Genomic DNA, 24659 nt, shown 5'->3' with positions numbered 1-24659 from the left:
GAGTGTGTAAATATGTACTGTATTTATTTGTATATGTATGTGGGAGCGTAGGTACCTATGTATGTGTGTGAGTATATGTGAATTTGCATGTACAATACATTTGACTCCCAGTGTGTGCGGGAGCCAGAGTACGGCCCCAGCCTCCCCGAGAACCCATCCCACAAACAGTAGGTGTGGTGCCCAGGGAACCAGGGGCCACCGCCCCCACGCAGCCAAGCCGGACAGCGACAGGAACCCCAGAGCCTGGCCCACCGTGCCGCCCACAAGGGCCAACAGCAGGCCGCAGACAGACGCACCCGGCAGAGGACAAGGCACGAGAAAAACAGGGGGAAGCCAGACCCCAAGCCAGCGAGAGACCACACCCCACACGGACAGAAAGGCGGGACGCCCCGCCCGAGGGGCCCGGAGACCCCCCGCAACCGGACGGGAAGACCGCCCCCGCCCCACCGGCAACAGGGCCCCCACAAGCCTCCCCCCACCCCCGGAGAGCGCGGCGAGGCCAGCCCACGGCCACCCCACCCAAGCCGGCCGCCACAGGACCACCCAGCACGGGGCCACAGGAACCACCCACCCCACCCGCAGGGACCCCAACGATGGAGATGGAACAACCAGCAACCGCCCCGCCGAGTCCCCCCCTGAGGTAGGGGAATAAATAAATAAAATAAATAAATACATAATAATAATAATAATAATATTAATAAAATATTTAAAAAATAAAAATAAAAAAAAAAGGGAAAAAAATAAATAAATAATTAAATATATTTATAAAAAATAAATAAATAAATTAAAAAAAAAAAAAAGAATTAAAAGAAGATCACAGACATGCTGACACACAAGGTCGCTACCCCAACAACTGGCCGACTCGCAGCACCTCGGAATACCCTGCAGCACCAAGCCACCACAGTAGACGCAGGGACCAGACCCAGCAGGCCCCAACCAAGACGGGCACCCGGAAGGGATGGACGGCGGGACCCAGGAGCTCCAGACACGCAGTCCGGATGCAGTAGCCTGAGGCGCCGACCCCCACCCGACAGGCAGGCCCAGAACGTACCCCCAGAAATATACATACATATATATATACATACACATAAACATACACATGTACACATACACATATATATACATACATACATACATACATACATACATACACACACACACATACACATTCATATACACAGTTTGTCAGCCCCGACAACCACCACGCGCGCGCGCTGCCACCAGTCACAACATCAGCCACCTCCCTGCACCAGACCCAGCAGCCACGGGCGCCCACACCACAAACAAACGGCAGCAGAAACAGCAGCCACAACACCCACAGACAGCCAGCACCACCCAATCAAATCAAAGCGATCAAAAAAAAAAAAAAAAAAACGCGACCGGCAACCACACGCCAACAGGATCACAGATACCAGCCAGCGCCAGCCCGCCAGCAAGCCCAAACGCCAACACGCAAACAAGAGACACCAACACCCCCCCCCCTCCCCCCCCCCCGCCAAAAGACCCCACCACCCCAACCCAAACCCGCACAAACACACCACCGCCCAAACAACCGAGACACAGTATCCAGACCAGACACGGGCGCCGCGCCGCCACCACATCAAGTCGCCAACAGAGACCCCACAGCGCAAGGTCGGGCCACACGGGCACGGACCCCACCCAACAGGAAGCGAGACCCGCGCGACGCCACACACAAATAAATAATAAGATTAAACAAAAATAACAATAATTTAAAAAAAAATTAAATTAAATTAAAAAAAATAATAATAATAAAATGAAATACAAATTCAATTTATATATTTATAATGTATATATTTATATATGTATGTATGTATATACAAAACCCAAAAGCAGTGAAGTTGGCACGTTGTGTAATTTGTAAATAAAAACAGAATACAATGATTTGCAAATCCTTCTCAACTTATATTCAATTGAATACACTGCAAAGAGATTTAATGTTCGTAGTGAAAAATATACTTTTTTTTGCAAACTATCATTAACTAAGAATTTCAAGGCAGCAACACATTGCAAAACAGTTGGCACAGGGGCATTTTTACCACTGTGTAACATGGCCTTTCCTTTTAACAACACTCAGTAAACGTTTGGGAACTGAGGAGACCAATTTTTGAAGCTTTTCAGGTGGAATTATTTCCCATTCTTGCTTGATGTACAGCTTAAGTTGTTCAACAATCTCCGTTTTAGGCTTCATAATGCGCCACACATTTTTAATGGGAGACAGGTCTGGACTACAGGCAGGCCAGTCTAGTACCCGCACTCTTTTACTATGAACCAACACTGTTGTCTTGCTGAAATAAGCAGGGGCGTCCATGATAACGTTGCTTGGATGAGAACATATGTTGCTCCAAAACCTGTATGTACCTTTCAGCATTAATGGTGCCTTCACAGATGTTTAAGTTACCCATGCCTTAGGCAGTAATTCACCCCCATACCATCACAGATGCTGGCTTTTGAACTTTGCGCCTATAGCAATCCAGATGTTTTTTTCTTTTGATAAATGTATTTGGCTTTGCATAGTAAAGTTTTAACTTGCACTTACAGATGTAGCGGCAAACTGTAGTTACTGACAGTGGTTTTCTGAAGTGTTCCTGAGCCCATGTGGTGATATCCTTTACACACTGATTTCGTTTTTTGATGCAGTACCGCCTGAGGGATCGGAGGTCACGGGTATTCAATGTTTATTACGCTTAAGTGCAGTGATTTCTCCAGATTCTCTAAACCTTTTGATGGTAATATGCACTGTAGATGGTGAAATCCCTAAATTCCTTGCAATAGCTTGTTGAGAAATGTTGTTCTTAAACTGTTGGACAATTTGTTCACGCATTTGTGACCTCTTTGTGGCGAGGGTCACAAAGAGGTGACCCTCGCCCCTCCTTGTTTGTGAATGACTGAGCATTTCATGGAAGCTGCTTTTATACCCAATCATGGCACCAACTTGTTTCCAATTAGCCTGTTCACCTGTGGGATTTTCCAAATACCGTATTTTCCAGACTATAAGGCGCACTTAAAATCTTTTTTTTTTCTTCCTCAAAACTCGACAGTGCGCCTTACAACCCAGTGCGCCTAATGTAAGGAATAAGTTAGGTTGAGCTTACCCACCTCGAAACTATTTTATTTGGCACATGGTGTAATGATAAGTGTGACCAGTCGATGGCAGTCAAACATATGAGATAAGTGTAGACAGCACTATGATTGCAATATGTCTCAAGTAAACAACACCAACATTTTGAATGTTCCATTGAAAATATAGAACATTACACACGGCGCTCAAAAATATATCAAAATGTTTTAGTACGACTTTGGTAAGCTATGAAGCCGCACCGCTTGAAGGATTGCCGGCGCATTAAACATACAGGTATTATTATGGTGTGTGTATAAGGTAAGACATATTATCTGCCATTTTGTTTTGCAATATTATGCAAAAGCAACTTTTCTTACCTTCTGGAACCTGCTGATCTGCATTTGGGATCTGTAGAAGTCCTGTAAAAATTGCGCAAGTCCGCAAGTCGATAAGCTTTTTTTTTTTCCTCTATCTTCTTGTTATGTGACATTCATCCATTACTTACAAACCCCGTTTCCATATGAGTTGGGAAATTGTGTTAGATGTAAATATAAACGGAATACAATGATTTGCAAATAATTTTCAACCCATATTCAGTTGAATATGCTACAAAGACAACATATTTGATGTTCAAACTGATAAACTTTTTTTTTTCGCAAATAATCATTAACTTTAGAATTTGCACACATTTGCAGTCCTCTCCAAGGTTTCTCATAGTCATTCTCATCGACGTCCCACTGGGGTGTGAGTTTTTCCTTGCCCTTATGTGGGCGCTGAACCGCGGATGTCATTGTGGCTTGTGCAGCCCTTTGAGACACTTGTGACCCCAAACTTTTGAACGGTAGTGTATATATATATATATATATATATATATATATATATATATATATATATATATATATATATATATATATATATATATATATATATATATATATATATATATATATATATATATATATATCAGACCTGGGCATTGTACGGCCCGCGGGCCGCATCCGGCCCTTTGCGCATCCCTGTCCGGCCCGCATGAGGCCAATCATAAATTACAAAATAAATTTAAAAAAGTATCTATGTCGAGTGTGCAATACAACAGTGCTGCTTTTGTTTTGAAAAGCGTTATTTGTATTACTTCCGTGTGGACGTATGCGCGTGTGCGATTGTGAGTGAATTGAACGGCGCAATTACAAATTACAAAATAAAGTTTAAAAAACATCTATGTCGTGTGCGCAATACAACTGTGCTGCTTTTATTTTGAAATGTGTTATTTATGCCGTATGTCCGGAGGGAACCTGTGAGGGAAGGTGCATAGAGACAAGTGATGAGACGCTAAAAAAAGAAAAGTTGATGAGGAATGGCGTGTTTCCAACAAGAGATGGACAGCCAAGTATTTCTTTACATAAATTAATGGTAAAGCCGTGTGCTTAATGTGTGGTACACAGGTTGCTGTGTTTAAATATAATTTTAATCGCCACTACACGAAGAAACACGAGGGAAAATACCGGAATGTGTCTGATGAAGCGCGCGCAAGGGAGGCTGATGCGTTGATGGTAAAACTGCAAACCCAACAAGGACTTTGTGCCATATTTCACACCCCCAGAGATGCAGCCGTCAGGACAAGTTTCGTCATTTCTCACAAAAGCGCCAGAAAAAGTAAGGCGTTTTCTGACGGAGAGTTTATTAAGGAGTGCTTATTGGACTTTGTTGCGCTGATAATGCCCGGAGACAGGACTGTTTTTCGCTAACTTTGGATGAGAGCTCTGATGCAGTCAATTAAAGAGACAACCACAGGTAATGACTTGTTCACAGAGGTAAATGCGTGTTGGGACAAGCTGGCAGGTGTGACAATCCAATCCACTTTATTTATATAGCACATTTAAACAACAAAATGTTTCCAAAGTGCTGCACAACAATATTACAAACAATATTCAAATATTATCCTTAGCTCCACCAATGACTGAATAAAAAGAAAAAACAATTACATATAAAACCAATATAAAAAACAATATAGAATAGATATGATTAAAAACTATTTTTAACAACAGATGGTTGTCCAAATCTGATGGGGAAAAATGTTGGATAATGCAGGATAAAGTGACCTTAAAAAGCAATCTGCTTTTGTATAAAGTTAAGTTAGGTTAAATGAAATTATTATTATTATTATTATTATTAATTATTATCATCATTATTATTTATCTTATGGTATATCAAAAATAATATTGAGCAAAATTTAATTGAAATATTGTCGTGTGGCCCTCCAGCAGTGCTCGGGTTGCTTATGCGGCCCCCGGTGAAAATTAATTGCCCACCCCTGATATATATACTACCGTTCAAAAGTTTGGGGTCACCCAAACAATTTTGTGGAATAGCCTTCATTTCTAAGAACAAGAATAGACTGTCGAGTTTCAGATGAAAGTTCTCTTTTTCTGGCCATTTTGAGCGTTTAATTGACCCCACAAATGTGATGCTCCAGAAACTCAATCTGCTCAAAGGAAGGTCAGTTTTGTAGCTTCTGTAACGAGCTAAACTGTTTTCAGATGTGTGAACATGATTGCACAAGGATTTTCTAATCATCCATTAGCCTTCTGAGCCAATGAGCAAACACATCGTACCATTAGAACACTGGAGTGATAGTTGCTGGAAATGGGCCTCTATACAACTATGTAGATATTGCACCAAAAACCAGACATTTGCAGCTAGAATACCGGTAGTCATTTACAACATTAGCAATGTATAGAGTATATTTCTTTAAAGTTAAGACTAGTTTAAAGTTATCTTCATTGAAAAGTACAGTGCTTTTCCTTAAAAAATAAGGACATTTCAATGTGACCCCAAACTTTTGAACGGTAGTGTATATATATATGAAATGTATATGAAATACTCCAGTTGGTGAATTCTAGCTGTAAATAACCACGCCCCCCGCCCCCGACCAAGCCCCCCCTACCCCCCACCTCCCGATATTGGAGGTCTCAAGGTTGGCAAGTATGCTACTACCGACCACACAGTCTGATAGTTTATATATCAATGATGAAATCTTAACATTGCAACTTATAAAGTGCAATTTTAAATTTCTCGGCAAACTTCCGTCTGAAAACGTTTCGATATGATGACGTTTGCGCGTGACGTCAACAGTGGAAGCGGAAGTATTCGGAGCCCATTGAATCCAATACAAAAAGCTCTGTTTTCATTTCAAAATTCCACAGTATTCTGGACATCTGTGTTGGTGAATCTTTTGCAATTTGTTTAATGAACAATGGAGACTGCAAAGAAGAAAGTTGTAGGTGGGTCGGTGTATTAGCGGCTGGCTGTAGCAACACAACCAGGAGGACTTACTTGGATAGCAGATGCGCTAGCCGACGCTAGCCGCCGACCGCACGGATGATCGGGTGAAGTCCTTCGTCCTTCTGTCGATCGCTGGAACGCAGGTGAGCACGGGTGTTGATGGGCAGATGAGGGCTGGCTGGCGTAGGTGGAGCGCTAATATTTTTATCATAGCTCTGTGAGGTCCCGTTGCTAAGTTAGCTTCAATGGCGTCGTTAGCAACAGCATTGTTAATCTTCGCCAAGCTGGAAAGCATTAACCGTGTATTTACATGTCCACGGTTTAATAGTATTGTTGATCTTTTGTCTATCCTTCCAGTCAGTGGTTTATTTATTTTGTTTATATCTGCATTTGAGCCCGATGGTATCACGTTACCTCAGTAGCTAAAGTGTTTCGCCGATGTATTGTCGTAGAGATAAAAGTCACTGTGAATGTCCATTTCGCGTTCTCGACTCTCATTTTCAAGAGGATATAGTATCCGAGGTGGTTTAAAATACAAATCCGTGATCCACAATAGAAAAAGGAGAGAGTATGGAATCCAATGAGCCCTTATACCTAAGTTACGGTCAGAGCGAAAAAAGATACGTTCTACACTGCACGCTAGTCCTTCACTTTCACGTTCCTCATCCACGAATCTTTCATCCTCGCTCAAATTAATGGGGTAATCGTCGCTTTCTCGGTCCGAATCTCTCGCTGCTGGTGTAAACAATAGGAAAATGTGAGCAGCCTTTCCTCCGGTGTCGTCACGCTACTTCCTGTAGGGGCAAGGCTTTTTTTTATCAAAGACCAAAAGTTGCGAACTTTATCGTCATTGTTCTATACTAAATCCTTTCAGCAAAAATATGGTAATATCGCGAAATGATCAAGTATGACACATAGAATGGATCTGCTATCCCCGTTTAAATAAAAAAAATTCATTTCAGTAGGCCTTTAACGTTACTTACCGCGATATGCTTCCTCAAATTTGACGTTGAGTTAATGTAAGCTTAAGCTTGTTGTTGTTTGCAGCTGAAACTTTATGTGCAGTTAATCATGTGACCGCCTGGCTCTGTTTAATTGGTGAAATGGAGTCAAACGTCACCAGTGACTGCATTTGATTGGTGAAACAGAGTCAAACGTCACCAGTGACTGTATTAGATTGGTGAAACGCAGGCATGCGATAGATCCTACTTTGAAGGTCTGTCTGACAAACCTAAACAAACAAAGCGTGCATTAACAGATCGATACAAATCAGTAGCGAATAGCGAGCTGAATGTAGATAAATGGAGCGGAGTAAAAGTAGCGTTTCTTCTCTATAAATATACTCAAGTAAAAGTAAAAGTATTTTGCATTAAAACTACTCTTAGAAGTACAATTTATCCCAAAAGTTACTCAAGTAGATGTAACGGAGTAAATGTAGCGCGTTACTACCCACCTCTGCTTAATTGTGTTTCATTGTATCTATTACAGCATTTCCAATTATATTTACAATCCGCAAAGCATGTAAAAATACCGTCTAACATCACAAAATGCCACAAATTCAGTCAGCCATTTTGAAAATTCCGGTCCGAACGTCTTCGGTAATTTCTGTAGATTGACGTCACTGGACTAACACTTCTGCACTCTGACCTGATTTATCAGATCAGTCATACTGGAAATACACAAACATTTGAGAGAGATGTGCTGTCTATCATTCACAATCCCTTTATAAGACATGAACACATATGTTTTTGTTTTTTTAATGCATTCTAGGTCGTAAATAAATAATACGTAAAAAGTCAGCTAACAATGTAGTCAATGGGGGATCTTTATTCCACCCACAAAACCATCTAAATAACCATCCATAACCCGCCAACAATACTCTATATAAATATTGTGACCTGAATATTAACCAGATATTAGTGATTTTGTTTGTTATTACAAGTGCTAACGCAGATAAACTATTTTAGCGGCGTATTGATAACACACCGCTCAGTTGCACTCTGCTGCTTTTACAGCGATGTCTTGCTGCTCCCGCATCATCAAGTCTCGGCTTGTCAAAGTTATTCGAGATCATAAATCATACCTTTCATCTGGACATTGGGAGGATTTAGCCATACACTGAGAAGTTGTTCGTCTGTGACATTCAATTTGTACCTGGAGATGGAGACAAACACATACAACCGAAGAAAGTGTCAACAGGGAGATGTATCCCTGTGAACCCTTCGTGTGCATCATGATTAATTCTTCATATAAACGGGAAGATATAGACATCCTATCAGTCGTCATCGAAGTAAGAGCAGACATTGTACAGTAAGCTATCGTTTCATTATGTTTCTAGTTTGTATTTCTTGTTCACATGATGCTTAGTGTTTCACTAAAGCTGGATCTGTTTAGCAGAGTTTCTAAAACTTGTAGCTCATCCTCCTTGTATTCAGGATCAACAATATAAGTTTATGGATCACATTTTTTCCCAAAGTAATTGTTGGCTCTTCCAAAGTCTGCATGATTTGCATTGTTATTGGTGATGAAGGAATCTGTGGTTCCTACCTCTACGTCACGCGATGACGTGTCTGGCTAGCTCATTATCTCTCAAAATGGTTCAGGAATCGAAGTGAGATTGATACTATTTTGATCATATGTATTTATTCGCAAACTTTGTAAGTCTTTCAGTGTCATACATCAGGTATATATGATAATAGCTTCTATATAGAGTTAACCTGTGTTTCCACTTTACTGGTACTTGATGTAAGGTTTCATTACCCGTGTGGAAATAAAACAATTAAAGCATCAACATTTATTTTCCAAACTACACTCATTAGTGTGCAAATAAAGCATATTTTGTTAGATTTATTGAAATATTATGCTTGTTATTGTTGGGTTTACAAGGACCTCTCAAAACAATAACAAATGCATAAAATCACAAGCTGACCTAATGTCATGGAAAAAAATAGGTTTCATAACCTCACAACTTTTGCCGCAACCTTCTGAAGCCACTGATAAATTCACGAATTTTAGGCCGCATTTATCCCAAAAAAGGCCTTTTGAAATCCTGATGGGACTAACAAAACATTGAGCCACTGTCATGTATTAAAATCCTGTTGAGCTTTTTCTTTTGTTTTTCCATCTTTTACATGATTTTTAGCGAAAGACTGACTTCAAAAGGGGTGTACCCTTCAACATTCAACCTTAGAAAACTTACACTTGTATGAATGTTAACATGTTTTTTGATAAAGACCTGTACACTTGATAAAGGTTTAATGATGGTAACAGTTTGACCCTCAAACTGACATTTTCCAATGAAGTGATTTCCTATGGCAGTCAGTTGAATTGTTTTGAAATACGAACAGATTGTGTTCAGCCTTGAGAGGTTCCACTTTCTGCTTTGACTTGTTGATGTCTGTTCAGGTGGTGATGTGGCGGTGTCAACAACCCGTCCAGAAACCATGCTTGGAGATGTGGCCATAGCTGTTCACCCTGATGATCCTCGATACCAGGTTAGAAGTTCTTGGTAGTAGATATTTTAGATACATTTATCACATACAGATGAGGAATTACTTGCACATCTCAATGGTGCAGGCATGTGATTTTTCAGTCTATAGTCGGAAATCCGTCTTTTTTATCTCTGTAAAAATATAAACAATTATTTTCCGTTTTCCTTCATTTTTTCCAACCTACAATGTGTGTTAAAATCTTGATCCGTCTCTTTGCCATACCTGCCAACAACTTCGGTTTTCCCGTAATGAGTACGGTTTTTGTGGATGTGACCACACGTTGTAATTACTGTTGTGACTAAATAACATAGTGACTGAAACAGACATAGTGATTCATTTGGATGAATGGGGTATGTATTTATGTAAACTCTGTTGATAATTCTTTAAATTCTTGTTGTTGTTTGAAGTTTGCAAAAGAGCACCTAGATGTTCCACAGCACTACTTGTAAAATATTCTGTGGAGAAATTAAACCAAAATTGAGTTGTTTGGGAGGAACACACAATGCTATGTGTGGAGAAAAAAAGGCACACCACACCAACATCAAAACCTCCTCCCAACGGTGAAATATGGTGGAGGGGGCATCATGGTTTGGGGTTGCTTTGCTGTCTCAGGGTCTGGACGGATTGCTGTCATCGATGGAAAAATGAATTCCCAATTGTATCAAAACATATTACAGGAAAACTTAGGAGCGCCTGTCCGCCCACTGAAACCCAATAGAGGATGGGTGATGCAACAGGACAATGACCCATAAAAGTAAATGAACAACAGAATGGCGTAAATAATATAAAATACACATTCTGGAGTTGCCCAGTCAGATTCCTGACCTCAATTGAGATGCTGTGGCATGACTTCAAGAGAGCAATTCACACCAGACATCCCAAGAATTTACTAAAACACTTTTGTAAAGAGGAATGGTCCAAAAGTCCTCCAGACCGTTGTGCAAGTCTGATCTGCAATTACAGTGAACGTTTAGTTGATGTTATTGTTGCCAAAAGAGGCTCAACCAGTTATTAAATCCAAAGGTTTACATACCTTTTTCAAACTGCACTGTGAATGTTCACACGTTGTGTTCAATAAAAAATGAAAACATATTATATTTTGTGCAGTTTTAGTTAAGCAGACTGTGTTTGTCTATTGTTGTGACTTAGATGAAGATCAGAACACATTTACTGTCCAATATATGCAGAAATCCAAGTAATCCCAAAGGGGTTCACATACTTTTTCTTGTAACTGTACTATATACAGTATTTCTAAAATATTTTTTGACGGGCCTCTATGGTTAAGAAACACTGAACTTAGATATGACACTAAAAACGATTTGCTTTGTAACATACAACAGTAAAGTTAAGAAAATTATTTATTTTTCAAATAGTTTAGCATATACTGATGTACATTAAATAGTTTGTATCATCTTTAATGTACAAAAGGTATCAAAGTGGCCCCCGGATCCTTTTATTTTTCAGTATGTAGCCCTTAGTGGAAAAATTTGGAACACCCCTTTTTTTAGATGTACAATGACGTCGTGTGTAATCTGTTTAAAATCAGCACATAGGATCCATCTCACAGATGAACACCTGCAATCCATCCTGAGAGTTTCAACAGCACAAAAACAAGTCTTAGACCAAACATTAATGAAGTCGAGCTGAGACAAAAGTACATTGAAGAAGATTTACTGGATTGCAACCACCAAATGTTTGCAGCTCTGTAACTACACATGACATTATTGATTTGAAAAATGTTAATGATGGATTATTGGGATAAATGGTGTGTTATAAAGAACAATGTACACTGAATGAAAAACCGTGACCACAAAACAGTGATAAGGTCCAAACTGTGGATTTTGTGAACTGTTCCACCTCTACAATATAAGCAGCTTTATAAATATAACAGTTTGATATTGAACAAATAATGTTTTAAAAGTAGGGTGGGAGAAATCGATTCTTAGATGCATCACCATAGGCACATGGACAACTCTGAATCAATGGACAAACGTACAAATATCAAATATTAAGAGGGGCCCTTTGCAACTTCCTCAAAGTTACAATTTTCAAACCAAAAGACAAGTACACCAATAGCTAGTTTATGTTACCATCAGTGGTTACAAATTTGTCATTTGTCACAATTACTAATCATATTGGATAGAAATTACTTGTCAGCTCGAGGAATAAGCATTCAGACTGTCATTCACCCGCAGCGCGTGCACTAGACAAAAGCAGCCAAGAGAAGCAACCACCACTTTGCAGTCATATTCTTGTTAGGGTCATTTATGCGATCATTAATAGCCAACGTTAGTAGCTAGACTTTGCCAAATCGCTATCATTAGCTGAGAACAAAATAGCTAACGCATGAGTGTAACGTGGGGGCGAAGTTTACATGCTCAAGGCCAGAAGGGAGCGGAATATAGTGAAGTGAAGTGAAGTGAATTATATTTATATAGCGCTTTTTCTCTAGTGACTCAAAGCACTTTACATAGTGAAACCCAATATCTAAGTTACATTTAAACCAGTGTGGGTGGCACTGGGAGCAGGTGGGTAAAGTGTGCTTTCAACATTTAAAATTTTTAAATGTCCACAAAAATGTAATCCGCAGGAAAAAGTTGCTTTTATAAACCTTGTCTATAGCGGTTAGCTGTTGAACACAGCCGCTTAATTTGCATCCCAGAAAAGTTGATAGTTAAACACTAACATCAAACTTTGCTGCAATGATGCATATTGTTGATAGCTTGAGTCAAAGTTGTTATTTGTGACGGAGCACGTTTGGCACTGAAAAGCGGCTGTATGGATCCAGAACACTGCCAGTAAGATTTGGTATGGAAAAAAAATTGACATTGTAAAAAAAGTTGTATTGGCAACAAACAAATACAACATTGAAAAATACTATATTTTTGCTGTATGTTTTCAATGCCAATATTCATATTTTTGTACACTTGTATTGTTTTTGTGTGTTTCAAAGGTTTTCTTCTAGTTTTTTGTTTTTTTTAAGTTTTCAAACCAAAGTCAGTGTTTTAGCGTGAGAGGCGGGTGCAAGAAGTTTACCCGGAACACCGTTCAAGAAGAAAGGATGACTGAGGGCGTCTAAATGAAGTTTAAAAAAGCTTAAAAACATGAAATTATGAAGCAAAAGTATTTTTTTACATTTATCCTGAGTAGGCCTGTATGTGTTGCTATTGGCAGATTAATCTCCTGCTCAGAGAGAAATCTTGTATTTGTTAACATAATACAGTGACCTACTTTTATTAATCTGAACACTTCGTAAAGCACTTTGATCAACTTCATTACTTCACAATTGGTTTTATATAAGCAGTTGATTTCAGCACTAAGATTATTAGGATATATTTATGTTATTTATTAAATGTTTAATTTATTACATTGCATATATTCTCTTTACAAAGCAAATAGTAAAAGCAATTACTCATATTTATTAGTTATAAAAAAGTTTATGGAGGATTTATTATATGATTGCATCATTTATTAATAAAATGTAACAAGGAAGTCAAGCATTAGCTTCGCTTACTTGATGTCATCAAGTAAGCGAAGCGACAGTATGTGACTTATGTAAGAAGTTGTTTTATGTCTGTGAGACATAAAACAAGAAACAGCAAGTGACAAGAAAGAGCGAGAAAAGCCTGAAGTGTAATGCCCGCAGCTAAAAGCAACTGTGTGAGAACGTATACTCGAATATCACGATATAGTCATTTTCTATATCGCACAGAGACAAACCCGTGATATATCGAGTATATTCGATATATCGAGTATATTCGATATATCGAGTATATTCGATATATAGAGTATATTCGATATATCGAGTATATTCGATATATCGAGTATATTCGATATATCGAGTATATTCGATATATTGCCCAGCCCTACAGTAACATCACAAAGTACTACTCAGATATTATTTTTTTAAATACATTTAATGTAATTGTTAATAGAAATGTCTCCTCTAAAAGTCCAGCCTATTTATTTTTTTGAATTAATTTTGAATAATCCCTCAGCTCTACATTATAGCAGTTGTTTTAAAAATATGTTGTTGGTTGTATTTTCAAATGTACATGTAAATATTATGTGGATATCATTTAGGATATCTGAATGTATTCCCTTATTTTGTATTATTTGTAGTTTCAGCGCATTGTTTATTAATTTATACGAGTCTAAATAATACTTGACAAAACAATACAATACAATAAGACATGAGTCCAGGTGTAAACATAGAAAGAAAAAGATACATCAGATGTAAGGTTTTATTTCCAAACACTGAAAAAAGATTTGTGCATGAAGTTGTCTCCACAGCCTGGATGAATATGAGGCTCCCTCCCAGGGCATCATGAGGAGAACCGACGGAGGTCCCTCAACATTACGACAGTTGAAGTCTCGTATTTTAACAGAAATCGGTTACTCTTGTCACGCCAAGCTTTACATGTCTGGTGTTAAATATTTTAAATTAATAAATACAGCTACACCTACATTATAAAGTCGCTCTTTTTTCCATCCATCTTCTTCCGCTTATCCGAAGTCGGGTCGCGGAGGCAGCAGCCTAAGCAGGGAAGCCCAGACGTCCCTCTCCCCAACTATTTTGATTAGCTCCTCCAGGGGGATCCCGAGGCGTTCCCAGGCCAGCCAGGAAACATAGTCTCCCCAACGTGTCCCGGGTCTTCTCCGTGGCCTCCTACCGGTTGAAAGTGCCCTAAACACCTCCCCTGGTAGGCGTATGGGGGGCATACTGACCAGATGCCCGAACAACCTCATCTCGCTCCTCTCGATGTGGAGGAGCAGCGGCTTTACTTTGAGCTCCTCCCAAATGACAGAGCTTTTCACCCTATCTCTAAGGGAGAGCCCCGCCACCCGAAGGAGAAAACTCATTTCGGCCTCTTGTACACGTGATCTTGTCTTTTGGTCATAACCCAAAACTCGTGACCATAGGTGAGGATGGGAACGTAGATGGACCGGTAAATTGAGAGCTTTGCCTTCCGGCTCAGTTCCTTCTTCACGACGGATCGATGCAGGGTCTGCATCACTACAGATGCCGCACCGATCCGCCTGTAGATCTCACAATCCACTCTTCCCTTACTTGTTTACAAGACTCCGAGGTACTTGAACTCCTTTACTTGGGGAAGGATCCGTCTCGCTCTTTTCTCTCCGCATGGAAATATAACAAAGCATTGTTCCATACGGAGTTTGGCCAAATATCACGGCTATATCGAGACAAACATGGATCATTTAAAAATACATAATTTCTGTACCATTTATACTACATCCACAAAGTATAGCTAGGTTAACACAAACACTTGATTTAGACACCATCGGCCGTCCTTTGTTCTTCTACGGTGTTTTTCTAGAATATTGCCGTCAAAAACATCCCCCCAAGGTATTGTATTTTTCAATGTTTGTATTTATTTATTGCCAAAACTTGTTTCTGTGCCAATACAACTTCTTCTACGATATCAATAATTTTTTTTCGATACCAAATCATGCTGCCAGTGTTCTGGATCCATAAGGCAGCACATTCACGCAGCACACACAAACAGGTTCAAACAAAAACACAACCAGAGTGCACACTTGGCCATGCGTCATTGTCTTTCATACACACATATACATACTACGTTTCCATATGAGTTGGGAAATTGTGTTAGATGTAAATATAAACGGAATACAATGATTTGCAAATCCTTTTCAACCCATATTCAATTGAATGCACTACAAAGACAAGATATTTGAAGTTCAAACTCATAAACTTGTTTTTTTTTTTGCAAATAATAATTAACTTAGAATTTCATGGCTGCAACACGTGCCAAAGTAGTTGGGAAAGGGCATGTTCACCACTGTGTTACATGGCCTTTCCTTTTAACAACACTCAGTAAACGTTTGGGAACTGAGGAGACACATTTTTTAAGCTTCTCAGGTGGAATTCTTTCCCATTCTTGCTTGATGTACAGCTTAAGTTGTTCAACAGTCCGGGGGTCTCCGTTGTGGTATTTTAGGCTTCATAATGCGCCACACATTTTCAATGGAAGACAGGTCTGGACTACAGGCAGGCCATTATTAGTACCCACACTCTTTTACTATGAAGCCACGTTGATGTAACACGTGGCTTGGCATTGTCTTGCTGAAATAAGCAGGGGCGTCCATGGTAACGTTGCTTGGATGGCAACATATGTTGCTCCAAAACCTGTATGTACCTTTCAGCATTAATGGCGCCTTCACAGATGTGTAAGTTACCCATGTCTTGGGCACTAATACACCCCCATACCATCACAGATGCTGGCTTTTCAAATTTGCGCCTATAACAACCCGGATGGTTCTTTTCCTCTTTGGTCCGGAGGACACGACGTCCACAGTTTCCAAAAACGATTTGAAATGTGGACTCATCAGACCACAGAACACTTTTCCACTTTGTATCAGTCCATCTTAGATGAGCTCAGGCCCAGCGAAGCCGACGGCATTTCTGGGTGTTGTTGATAAACGGTTTTCGCCTTGCATAGGAGAGTTTTAACTTGCACTTACAGATGTAGCGACCAACTGTAGTTACTGACAGTGGGTTTCTGAAGTGTTCCTGAGCCCATGTAGTGATATCCTTTACACACTGATGTCGCTTGTTGATGCAGTACAGCCTGCGGGATCGAAGGTCACGGGCTTAGCTGCTTACGTGCAGTGATTTCTCCAGATTCTCTGAACCCTTTGATGATATTACGGACCGTAGATGGTGAAATCCCTGAATTCCTTGCAATAGTTGGTTGAGAAAGGTTTTTCTTAAACTGTTCAACAATTTGCTCACGCATTTGTTGACAAAGTGGTGAGCCTCGCCCCATCCTTGTTTGTGAATGACTGAGCATTTCATGGAAGCTACTTTTATACCCAATCATGGCACCCACCTGTTCCCAATTTGCCTGTTCACCTGTGGGATGTTCCAAATAAGTGTTTGATGAGCATTCCTCAACTTTATCAGTATTTATTGCCACCTTTCCCAACTTCTTTGTCACATGTTGCTGGCATCAAATTCTAAAGTTAATGATTATTTGCAAAAAAAAAAGGTTTACAGTTTGAACATCAAATACGTTGTCTTTGAGCATATTCAAACTGAATATGGGTTGAAAAGGATTTGCAAATCATTGTATTCCGTTTATATTTACATCTAACACAATTTCCCAACTCATATGGAAACGGGGTTTGTATGATTGCATCAATCTTACTTTTCATGCTGACGTGCTGTGCTTTCCCCCGGCGAAACTGCGTTCGTACTTTCTTGTTGGTGAATGTGTATTTTTCGCGCACGGTGCTGGGGCGTCATAAATATTCAAAGAAGCCAAAACGTCTACTATTTTGTGTATTGTTGGTTTGTTAGTTAGTAAACACAGAACTCAGGTCGACAGGGTCCTAAGTCATTCCCGTTGCATTAGCAACATAACTCAAAATGTTATAGGTGGATTTCGAATAAACTTTCAGGAACTGTCAGAAATGGGAAAAGGAAAAGTGATTAGATAAGATTGATTCTTTGCTATTGAGAGACTTTATTAAATGTATTTGTATTATCATTTGGTGCAGCCGGTCCGGAGGGGATAGAAAGAGAAAAAAAGAAAGACAGAGGGGGAAATTGTGGGGACAAGAGGAGGATAAGACAGAGAGACAAAAACAACAACAGCAAACACAATAACAACAACAACAACAAAAATAGAGCAACATCAGCAAATACGATATGTACAGATATGATGGTAAAAGTGATAGCAAAGAAGCAGTTAGTGAAATAAATAATAATACAGAAATGACAATGAGCATTATTACACTACAAATCAAATCAAATCAAATCAACTTTATTTATAAAGCAAATGGAGCAATACAAAATACCAATAGAAATAGCGCTATTGATAATCAATAATACCAATAATTTACCTCTATTATCAACAATACAGTTGTTCAAATTCAACAATACATATATGTAATGATAACTAGAGATACAAAAGAAAGCAGAAAAAAGAAGGGGAAGAAAGAGCAGCCAGCTATATTAACCTTGTAGATTGTTATAGTAACAATAGGTTAAGCTTTGTCAGTGTGCCATGTGTTACCCAGTTTACCCTAGGGTAACAATGTTAATTTATGTTTGATGAAACGTGATTATATGCATGAGTATATGTATGTATGTGTACTTGTATACCGGTATGTACAGAATGTGTATATGTATGTTTGTTCAGTGAATGTATATGTACAGTATGTGTATATGTATGTTTGTACAGTGAATGTATATGTACAGTATGTGTATATGTATGTTTGTACAGTGAATGTATATGTACAGTATGTGTATATGTATGTTTGTACAGTGAATGTGCATGTGGATGTACGAATTTTGAGTATGTACGTATGTACTGTAATTGTGTATGTAAGTGGGAGCGTATGTATGTATGTATGAATAACGGTGTGTATGTGACTATATATATGTATATTTGTATGTACAATATATTTGACTTCCTGTGTGTGTGGGAGCCAGAGTACGGCCCCAGCCACCCAGAGAGCCCAAGCCACAAACAGCAGGTGTGGCGCCCAGGGAACAAGGGACCACCGGCCCCACGCAGCCAGGCCAGCCAGCGACAGGAACCCCAGTGCCCTGCCCACCGTGCCGCCCGGAAGAGCCAGCAGCAGGCCGCAGACAGACGCGCCCGGCAGAGGACAAGGCACGGGAGAAGCAGGGGACAGCCAACCCTCAAGCCAGCGAGAGACCACACCCCACACAGGCAGAAAGGCGGGACGCCCCGCCCGAGGGGCCAAGAGACTCCCCGCAACCGGACGGGAAGACCGCCGGCCGCACCAGCAACCGGGCCCCCACGAGCCCACCCCCGGAGAGCACGGTGCGGCCCGCCCCAGGCCACCCCACCCAAGTCGGCCGCCGCAGGACCGCCCAGCACAGGGCCACGGGAACCACCCACCCCACCCGCAGGGACCCCAAAAATGGAGATGGAACAACCAGCAACCGCCCTGTCGAATCCCCCCCCTGAGGAAGGGGGGGGAAAATAAACAAAATACAATATATATATATATATATATTAAATATATATATATATATATATATATATATATATATATATATATATATATATATATATATATATATATATATATATATATAAAAGAGAATTTAAAGAAGATCACAGACACGCTGACCCACAAGGTCACTACCCCAGCAGCTGGCAGACTTGCAGCAGCCCCAGGGCATAAATGTCTTTCATCACTTATTTAAAAAAAGAAAAAACACAAGACACCTCACTTCAAATTAGGGAGTTTTGTTTAAAAATGTAATTAATTATTGTAACCTGAACTATTTTTGTGTTTCAGAATGTTCACGGAAAGGTTTGCCGCCACCCCTTTATTGACAGACTGCTGCCAATTGTCACTGATACAATGGTGGACATGGAGCTCGGAACAGGTGAGAACCACACTACTGTAGTTGTTTGTGTCTATTTTTAGACACAGCTCCAAGAAAATAGAAGACTGAGGGCCTGATTTACTAAGATCCAAATACTACATGCTATACAGCGTGTGCAATCTATGAAATACGTGTACTAATAGGGGGCGTTTTGCATGCGATCTACTAACATTGCAAGTGCTAATTATGACTGGTGCAGACCGTCTTATTTAAATGAGGTTTTTGTGTGCTTTCACCATGGAGACACTTATTTACTACACATTCATGTTATAATGCTACTACCTGTTTTGCTATCAAACAAGCAGCAGACATGTATCACTTTTTATGGTCATTTTAAAAGTTGTCCGGTGCATCCACAATGAAACCCACTTTTTTGTGCGCTGCAGATGCGTTCATTGGAGAGAGTTCTGCATTTACTTTGCTCATGACACAAAAAATGCATACTTCAAATTAGTTTTTTTCATGCAGGAGATATGTTAATATTATATTTTCTAAATTAAAAAACGAACGCCAATAAAAAGAACAACTCCAGCAGACACCAAAACATCAATTGCATGAATTAAATTTGTATTAATCAGCCCCTTATTTTACTAGCATGCAGATATAACATTTTAAAAGAATGTTGATTTATTGAGGATATGTTTAATAGTTTTTATTTCTGACAGACCATGAAAAAAGGTTGACACACACACATTCTCTGTTTCTCGTCTGTATTTGCGGCGCCAGCACAGCACAACACCAATCCTGCAGCCGTGTGTCAGTTTGCACATACTTTTCAGCTAAATAGTGCTCGCAAAACTATGAGTGTTGATAAATCACATTGTGGGTGCTATATAATATATTTACATCTTCTCCTTCCAGTATTGTGGGTGTTTTGCTAATCAGCATATATTCTGCATATTAATGGAGACAGAGACTAAATGAATTGCATGCCTTATTCTGCTCATTTAACAGACGCAGTCAACTTTGCACACGTTTAATAGATAAGCTCTAAGTGTGATACCTTTTATATGCTATGAGCCAAGTCTGTAATGTAGTCCACTGTTGGTACTGTATTATATGCAGAAGGAAATCTCATTTACCGTTTGTCTTTCTGTTTTGTAGGTGCAGTGAAGGTTACTCCTGCTCATGACCTCTTAGACTTCTTATTGTCACAGAGACATGCTCTACCGCGCCTTACTGTGATTGGAGAAGATGGGAAGATGACTCCACTATGTGGTCAATGGCTTGAGGTGCACGAACCTCACTTGAATCACTGTTGTTTTATCTTACATACACAGGCTTATGACCTAAACTTGTTAGTATACAGATGTTATTCCTTCTGTTAAAAGTCAAGTGCAAAAATATTTACCCATGGAAACTTTTATTTACTGTGTTGATAAACGTCTTCATTTAATATCTCATTATATCTTTGAAGGGAGTGAAACGTTTTGATGCTCGACAACTGGTAATCGACGCTTTGGTTGAGAAAAAGCTGTTCCGGGGAAAAAAGGGTCACACCATGACCTTACCCACTTGCAGGTTGGTAAACTAACACCTTTTACAATCTAGCAACATCATTACAGCTGTGCAGTCTAATGAAATCCAATGAAACAGCTGTTTTCTATTGACCCTGTCATAGATGAATACAGGGGGAGTGAGAAGATCTCGTGGCATAAGATCTCGTCACACCCTAGAGATCATAACGTGACCATAGTTCATATTTTAGAGAAAAGATCTCTTATGGGCACAGAGCAGAAGCCTCACCCACTTTTTGATTCCCACAAGGGGCCACAAATAGCAGGGGTTTTACAATCAGCCGTCACTGATTTGGAGGTTAAAAGACAAAACAACGGAATTGGCGCCGTGACTGACAATGCATGCCACATATTCGTGTCAGTGTGCGAGGCAGGACCGTAATCGCAAAGCAAATGCTCAGCGGACACTACAAACTGGCCTCGATGCACCTGCGCCACCCATCTTGTGTACTTGTGCTGCTGACACAGGCGACAGCCCTCCTTCATTGGAGTCCAACAGCCACTGCAATGTTTATGCAATGTTTAAGCCTGTCAATAGCGACCAATCAAGGGAAAGAGCAAAAGTGACCACTATACTGTATATAGGTGGCCACCAATGTTCCCCTTGATTTCTCATGTATGTAAGCAAATGCACTAACTCCCTGAGCATTCGATAAACCACACATAAGCAACATCAGACTTGTACACTGTCCCCACACCAGCATCACACTTGTCCCAAAGCTGACATAAGAAGTTAAATTGTACAACTTTTTGTGTGTAAGATGCATCATTACAATGTTTTTATGAGCATTTATTTACTCTTGTAACCGCATTTTATGATTAATATCCATAAATTAACATGTTTAATACATGGCACTAAAATAGGCACAAATCACATTGGGGAGTGGGTGTACGGTGTCCGATTGTTTTGCCAAAATAAGAGTTAAAATGCAGCATTTAACTCTTAAGTCTGCTGCTATAAGCTAACCTGCAAAACAGCAACATGCAGGCATAACACGCTATTAATGGCATGTTTGACTTCGTGTGATGTGAACCACATCACGGTGTAAGCACTTGGCAGTTACAGTTTGTGTGGTGTTGGAGTTGTAGCCATAAACGCATTAAAGGCCTACTGAAACCCACTACTACCGACCACGCAGTCTGATAGTTTATATATCAATGATGAAATCTTAACATTGAAACACATGCCAATACGGCCGGGTTAACTTATAAAGTGCAATTTTAAAATTCCCGCCACACTTCCGGTTGAAAAACTCCTTTGGATATGATTTATGCGCGTGACGTCACAAAATCCACGGAAGTGGTTGGACCCCATCGGACCCGATACAAAAACCTCTTGTTTTCTTCGACAAAATTCCACAGTATTCTGGACATCTGTGTTGGTGAATCTTTTGCAATTTGTTTAATGAACAATGGAGGCTGCAAAGAAGAACGTTGTAGGTGAGATCGATCAGTGTATTAGCGGCTAAGTACAATACTTACAGCAACACAACAAGGACTACTTACTTAGCAGACGCCAAGCCGATGCTTGCCGCCAAACCCACGGATGAAGTCCTTCGTCGCGCCGTTGATCGCTGGAACGCAGGTGAGCACGGCTGTTGATGGGAAGATGAGGGCTGGCTGGCGTAGGTGGAGCGCTAATGTTTTTATCATAGTTCTGTGAGGTCCGGTTGCTAAGTTGCTAAATTAGCTTTAGCGTCGTTAGCAACAGCATTGTTAAGCCTTACTAGGCTGAGAATTTTTAACCGTGTAGTTACATGTACATGGTTTAATAGTATTGTTGATCTTCTGTCTATCCTTCCAGTCAGGGGTTTATTTCTTTTGTTTCTATCTTCATTGCCTAGTGGTTAGAGTGTCCGCCCTGAGATCGGTAGGTTGGAGTTCAAATCCCAGCCGATTCATACCAAAGACTATAAAAATGGGACCCATAACCTCCCTGCTTGGCACTCAGCAACATAGGGTTGGAGTTGGGGGTTAAATCACCAAAATGATTCCCGGGCGCGGCGCCGCTGCTGCCCACTGCTCCCCAAGGGGATGGGACAAATGCAGAGGACAAATTTCACCACATCTAGTGTGTGTGTGACAATCATTGGTACTTTAATCTTTAATCTTAATCTTAATTTGAGAACGATGCTATCACGTTAGCTCAGTAGCTAAGTGTGTCACCGATGTATTGTCGTGGAGATAAAAGTCACTTTAAATGTCCATTTTGCGTGCTCGACTCTCATTTTCAAGAGGATATAGTATCGGAGGTGGTTTAAAATACAAATCCGTGATCCACAATAGAAAAAGGAGAGAGTGTGGAATCCAATGAGCCAGCTTGTACCTAAGTTACGGTCAGAGCGAAAAAAGATACGTCCATCACTGCCTCTCTAGTCCTTCACTGTAACGTTCCTCATCTACGAATCTTTCATCCTCGCTCAAATTAATGGGGTAATCGTCGCTTTGTCGCTCCGAATCTCTCTCGCTCCATTGTAAACAAAGGAAAATTGTGAGGAATATTACCTCCTCTGACGTCACGCTACTCCCGGTACAGGCAAGGCTTTTTTTTTATCAGCGAGCAAAAGTTGCGAACTTTATCGTCGATTTTCTCTACGAAATCCTTTCAGCAAAAATATGGCAATATCGCGAAATGATAAAGTATGACACATAGAATGGATCTGCTATTCCCGTTTAAATAAAAAAAAATTCATTTCAGTAGGCCTTTAATGGCTGAGCCGAGTGTGTGCATTTTTTGATGAAATTAAAGAGAGCGGCTGCAGTCAATACGACATACAATTTGTTTTGGTGTGATTATAGCAGAAAGTGACAAGTTTTGCCAGATAATAATTGTGTTGCTAATGTTGTTTTAGTGTGGTTATGGTCGACAGTAATCAGTTTTTCACAATAAAAAGATTGTTGATACAGACCACCTCCTCCTTAAAACGTCTCAGCGTCTTATGTGTTGTGACCACTTGTTGTCACTTGTCACTCACAGAATTGCATTGTAAAATGGTACAGAATAAATTAGATGTTTATTTTATTTAGAATGTAGCTGTGCGCAACTGTGCAGGTGCGCACCTCAGAAGGAACATTGGTGGCCAATATATGCAGGTTTCTATGATGAATGACATGTTGAACATTGTGCAAAGAAGCACAAAACCGTTCATATTGTAGGAAGTTTATCTTAAAAAGTGTAAACAATGAAATAATAACAACTGACCCCTAAAATCCACCGAGTACGGCTGCAGAGCCGATATATTTCCTTTCTAGTCAGTTTAACTTCCACGAGCTCCACTGCGCTGCATGCCTACTGCGTAAATATGCGAGGCTTGACCATTTGACGCCCCAGGCGAGCATGAACTCCCACCACTCCAGAAAAGTTTACCCCCCAAACCCAGAGAAAAGTCTATATGCAGCAATACAAAGTTAGCAATTATTTATTTGACATGTAAAGACAAAAAATGCAATCTAAAGAAAAAAATGTAAGCCATTCAGATAATTTCCCTGAGATTAAAATAATAATTTAACACCTGCAAGCTGCCACCTTATTGTGGTAGAGGAGTTTGCGTGTCCCAATGATCTTAGGAGCTATGTTTCCCGGGGGATTTTATGCCCCCTGGTAGGGTCTCCCAAGACAAACACGTCCTAGTTGAGGGATCAGACAAAGAGCATCTCGAATACCTTTATGCAAAAGAACAAACAAGGACTTAGATTCCCCCCTCTGGAGCCAGGCCCGGAGGTGGGGCACGATGGCGAGTGCCTGGTCCCCATGGGGCCCGGCCGGGTACAGCCCGAAGACGCACCGTGGGTCCCCCCTCCAATGGGCTCACCACTCATAGGAGAGGCCATAGAGGTCGGGTGCAATGTGAGCTGGGCGGCAGCCGAAGGGGAGTGCT

At 40.3% G+C, this 24659-nt stretch overlaps 1 protein-coding gene across 3 annotated transcripts in view; it reads left to right on the top strand.

The window, feature by feature from the left end:
• Positions 1 to 24659, top strand: part of vars2 (valyl-tRNA synthetase 2, mitochondrial) — a 103233-nt gene that overhangs the window by 34057 nt on the left and 44517 nt on the right. For all 3 annotated transcript variants that reach the window (XR_009827080.1, XR_009827081.1, XM_062056767.1), the window contains exons 11-14: positions 9767 to 9855; positions 19174 to 19264; positions 20369 to 20496; positions 20682 to 20785. Coding sequence is in view for 1 of the 3 variants with exons in the window: in XM_062056767.1 (XP_061912751.1) it covers positions 9767 to 9855; positions 19174 to 19264; positions 20369 to 20496; positions 20682 to 20785 (412 nt within the window). In the remaining 2 variants the exon portion in view is untranslated. The remainder of the gene's footprint in view (positions 1 to 9766; positions 9856 to 19173; positions 19265 to 20368; positions 20497 to 20681; positions 20786 to 24659) is intronic.

This window comes from Entelurus aequoreus, linkage group LG08 (assembly GCF_033978785.1).
Source record: "Entelurus aequoreus isolate RoL-2023_Sb linkage group LG08, RoL_Eaeq_v1.1, whole genome shotgun sequence".
NCBI classification, from domain to species: domain Eukaryota; kingdom Metazoa; phylum Chordata; class Actinopteri; order Syngnathiformes; family Syngnathidae; genus Entelurus; species Entelurus aequoreus.
Note: the sequence above shows the minus strand (reverse complement) of the source record. Positions and strands in the feature narration are given on the sequence as shown.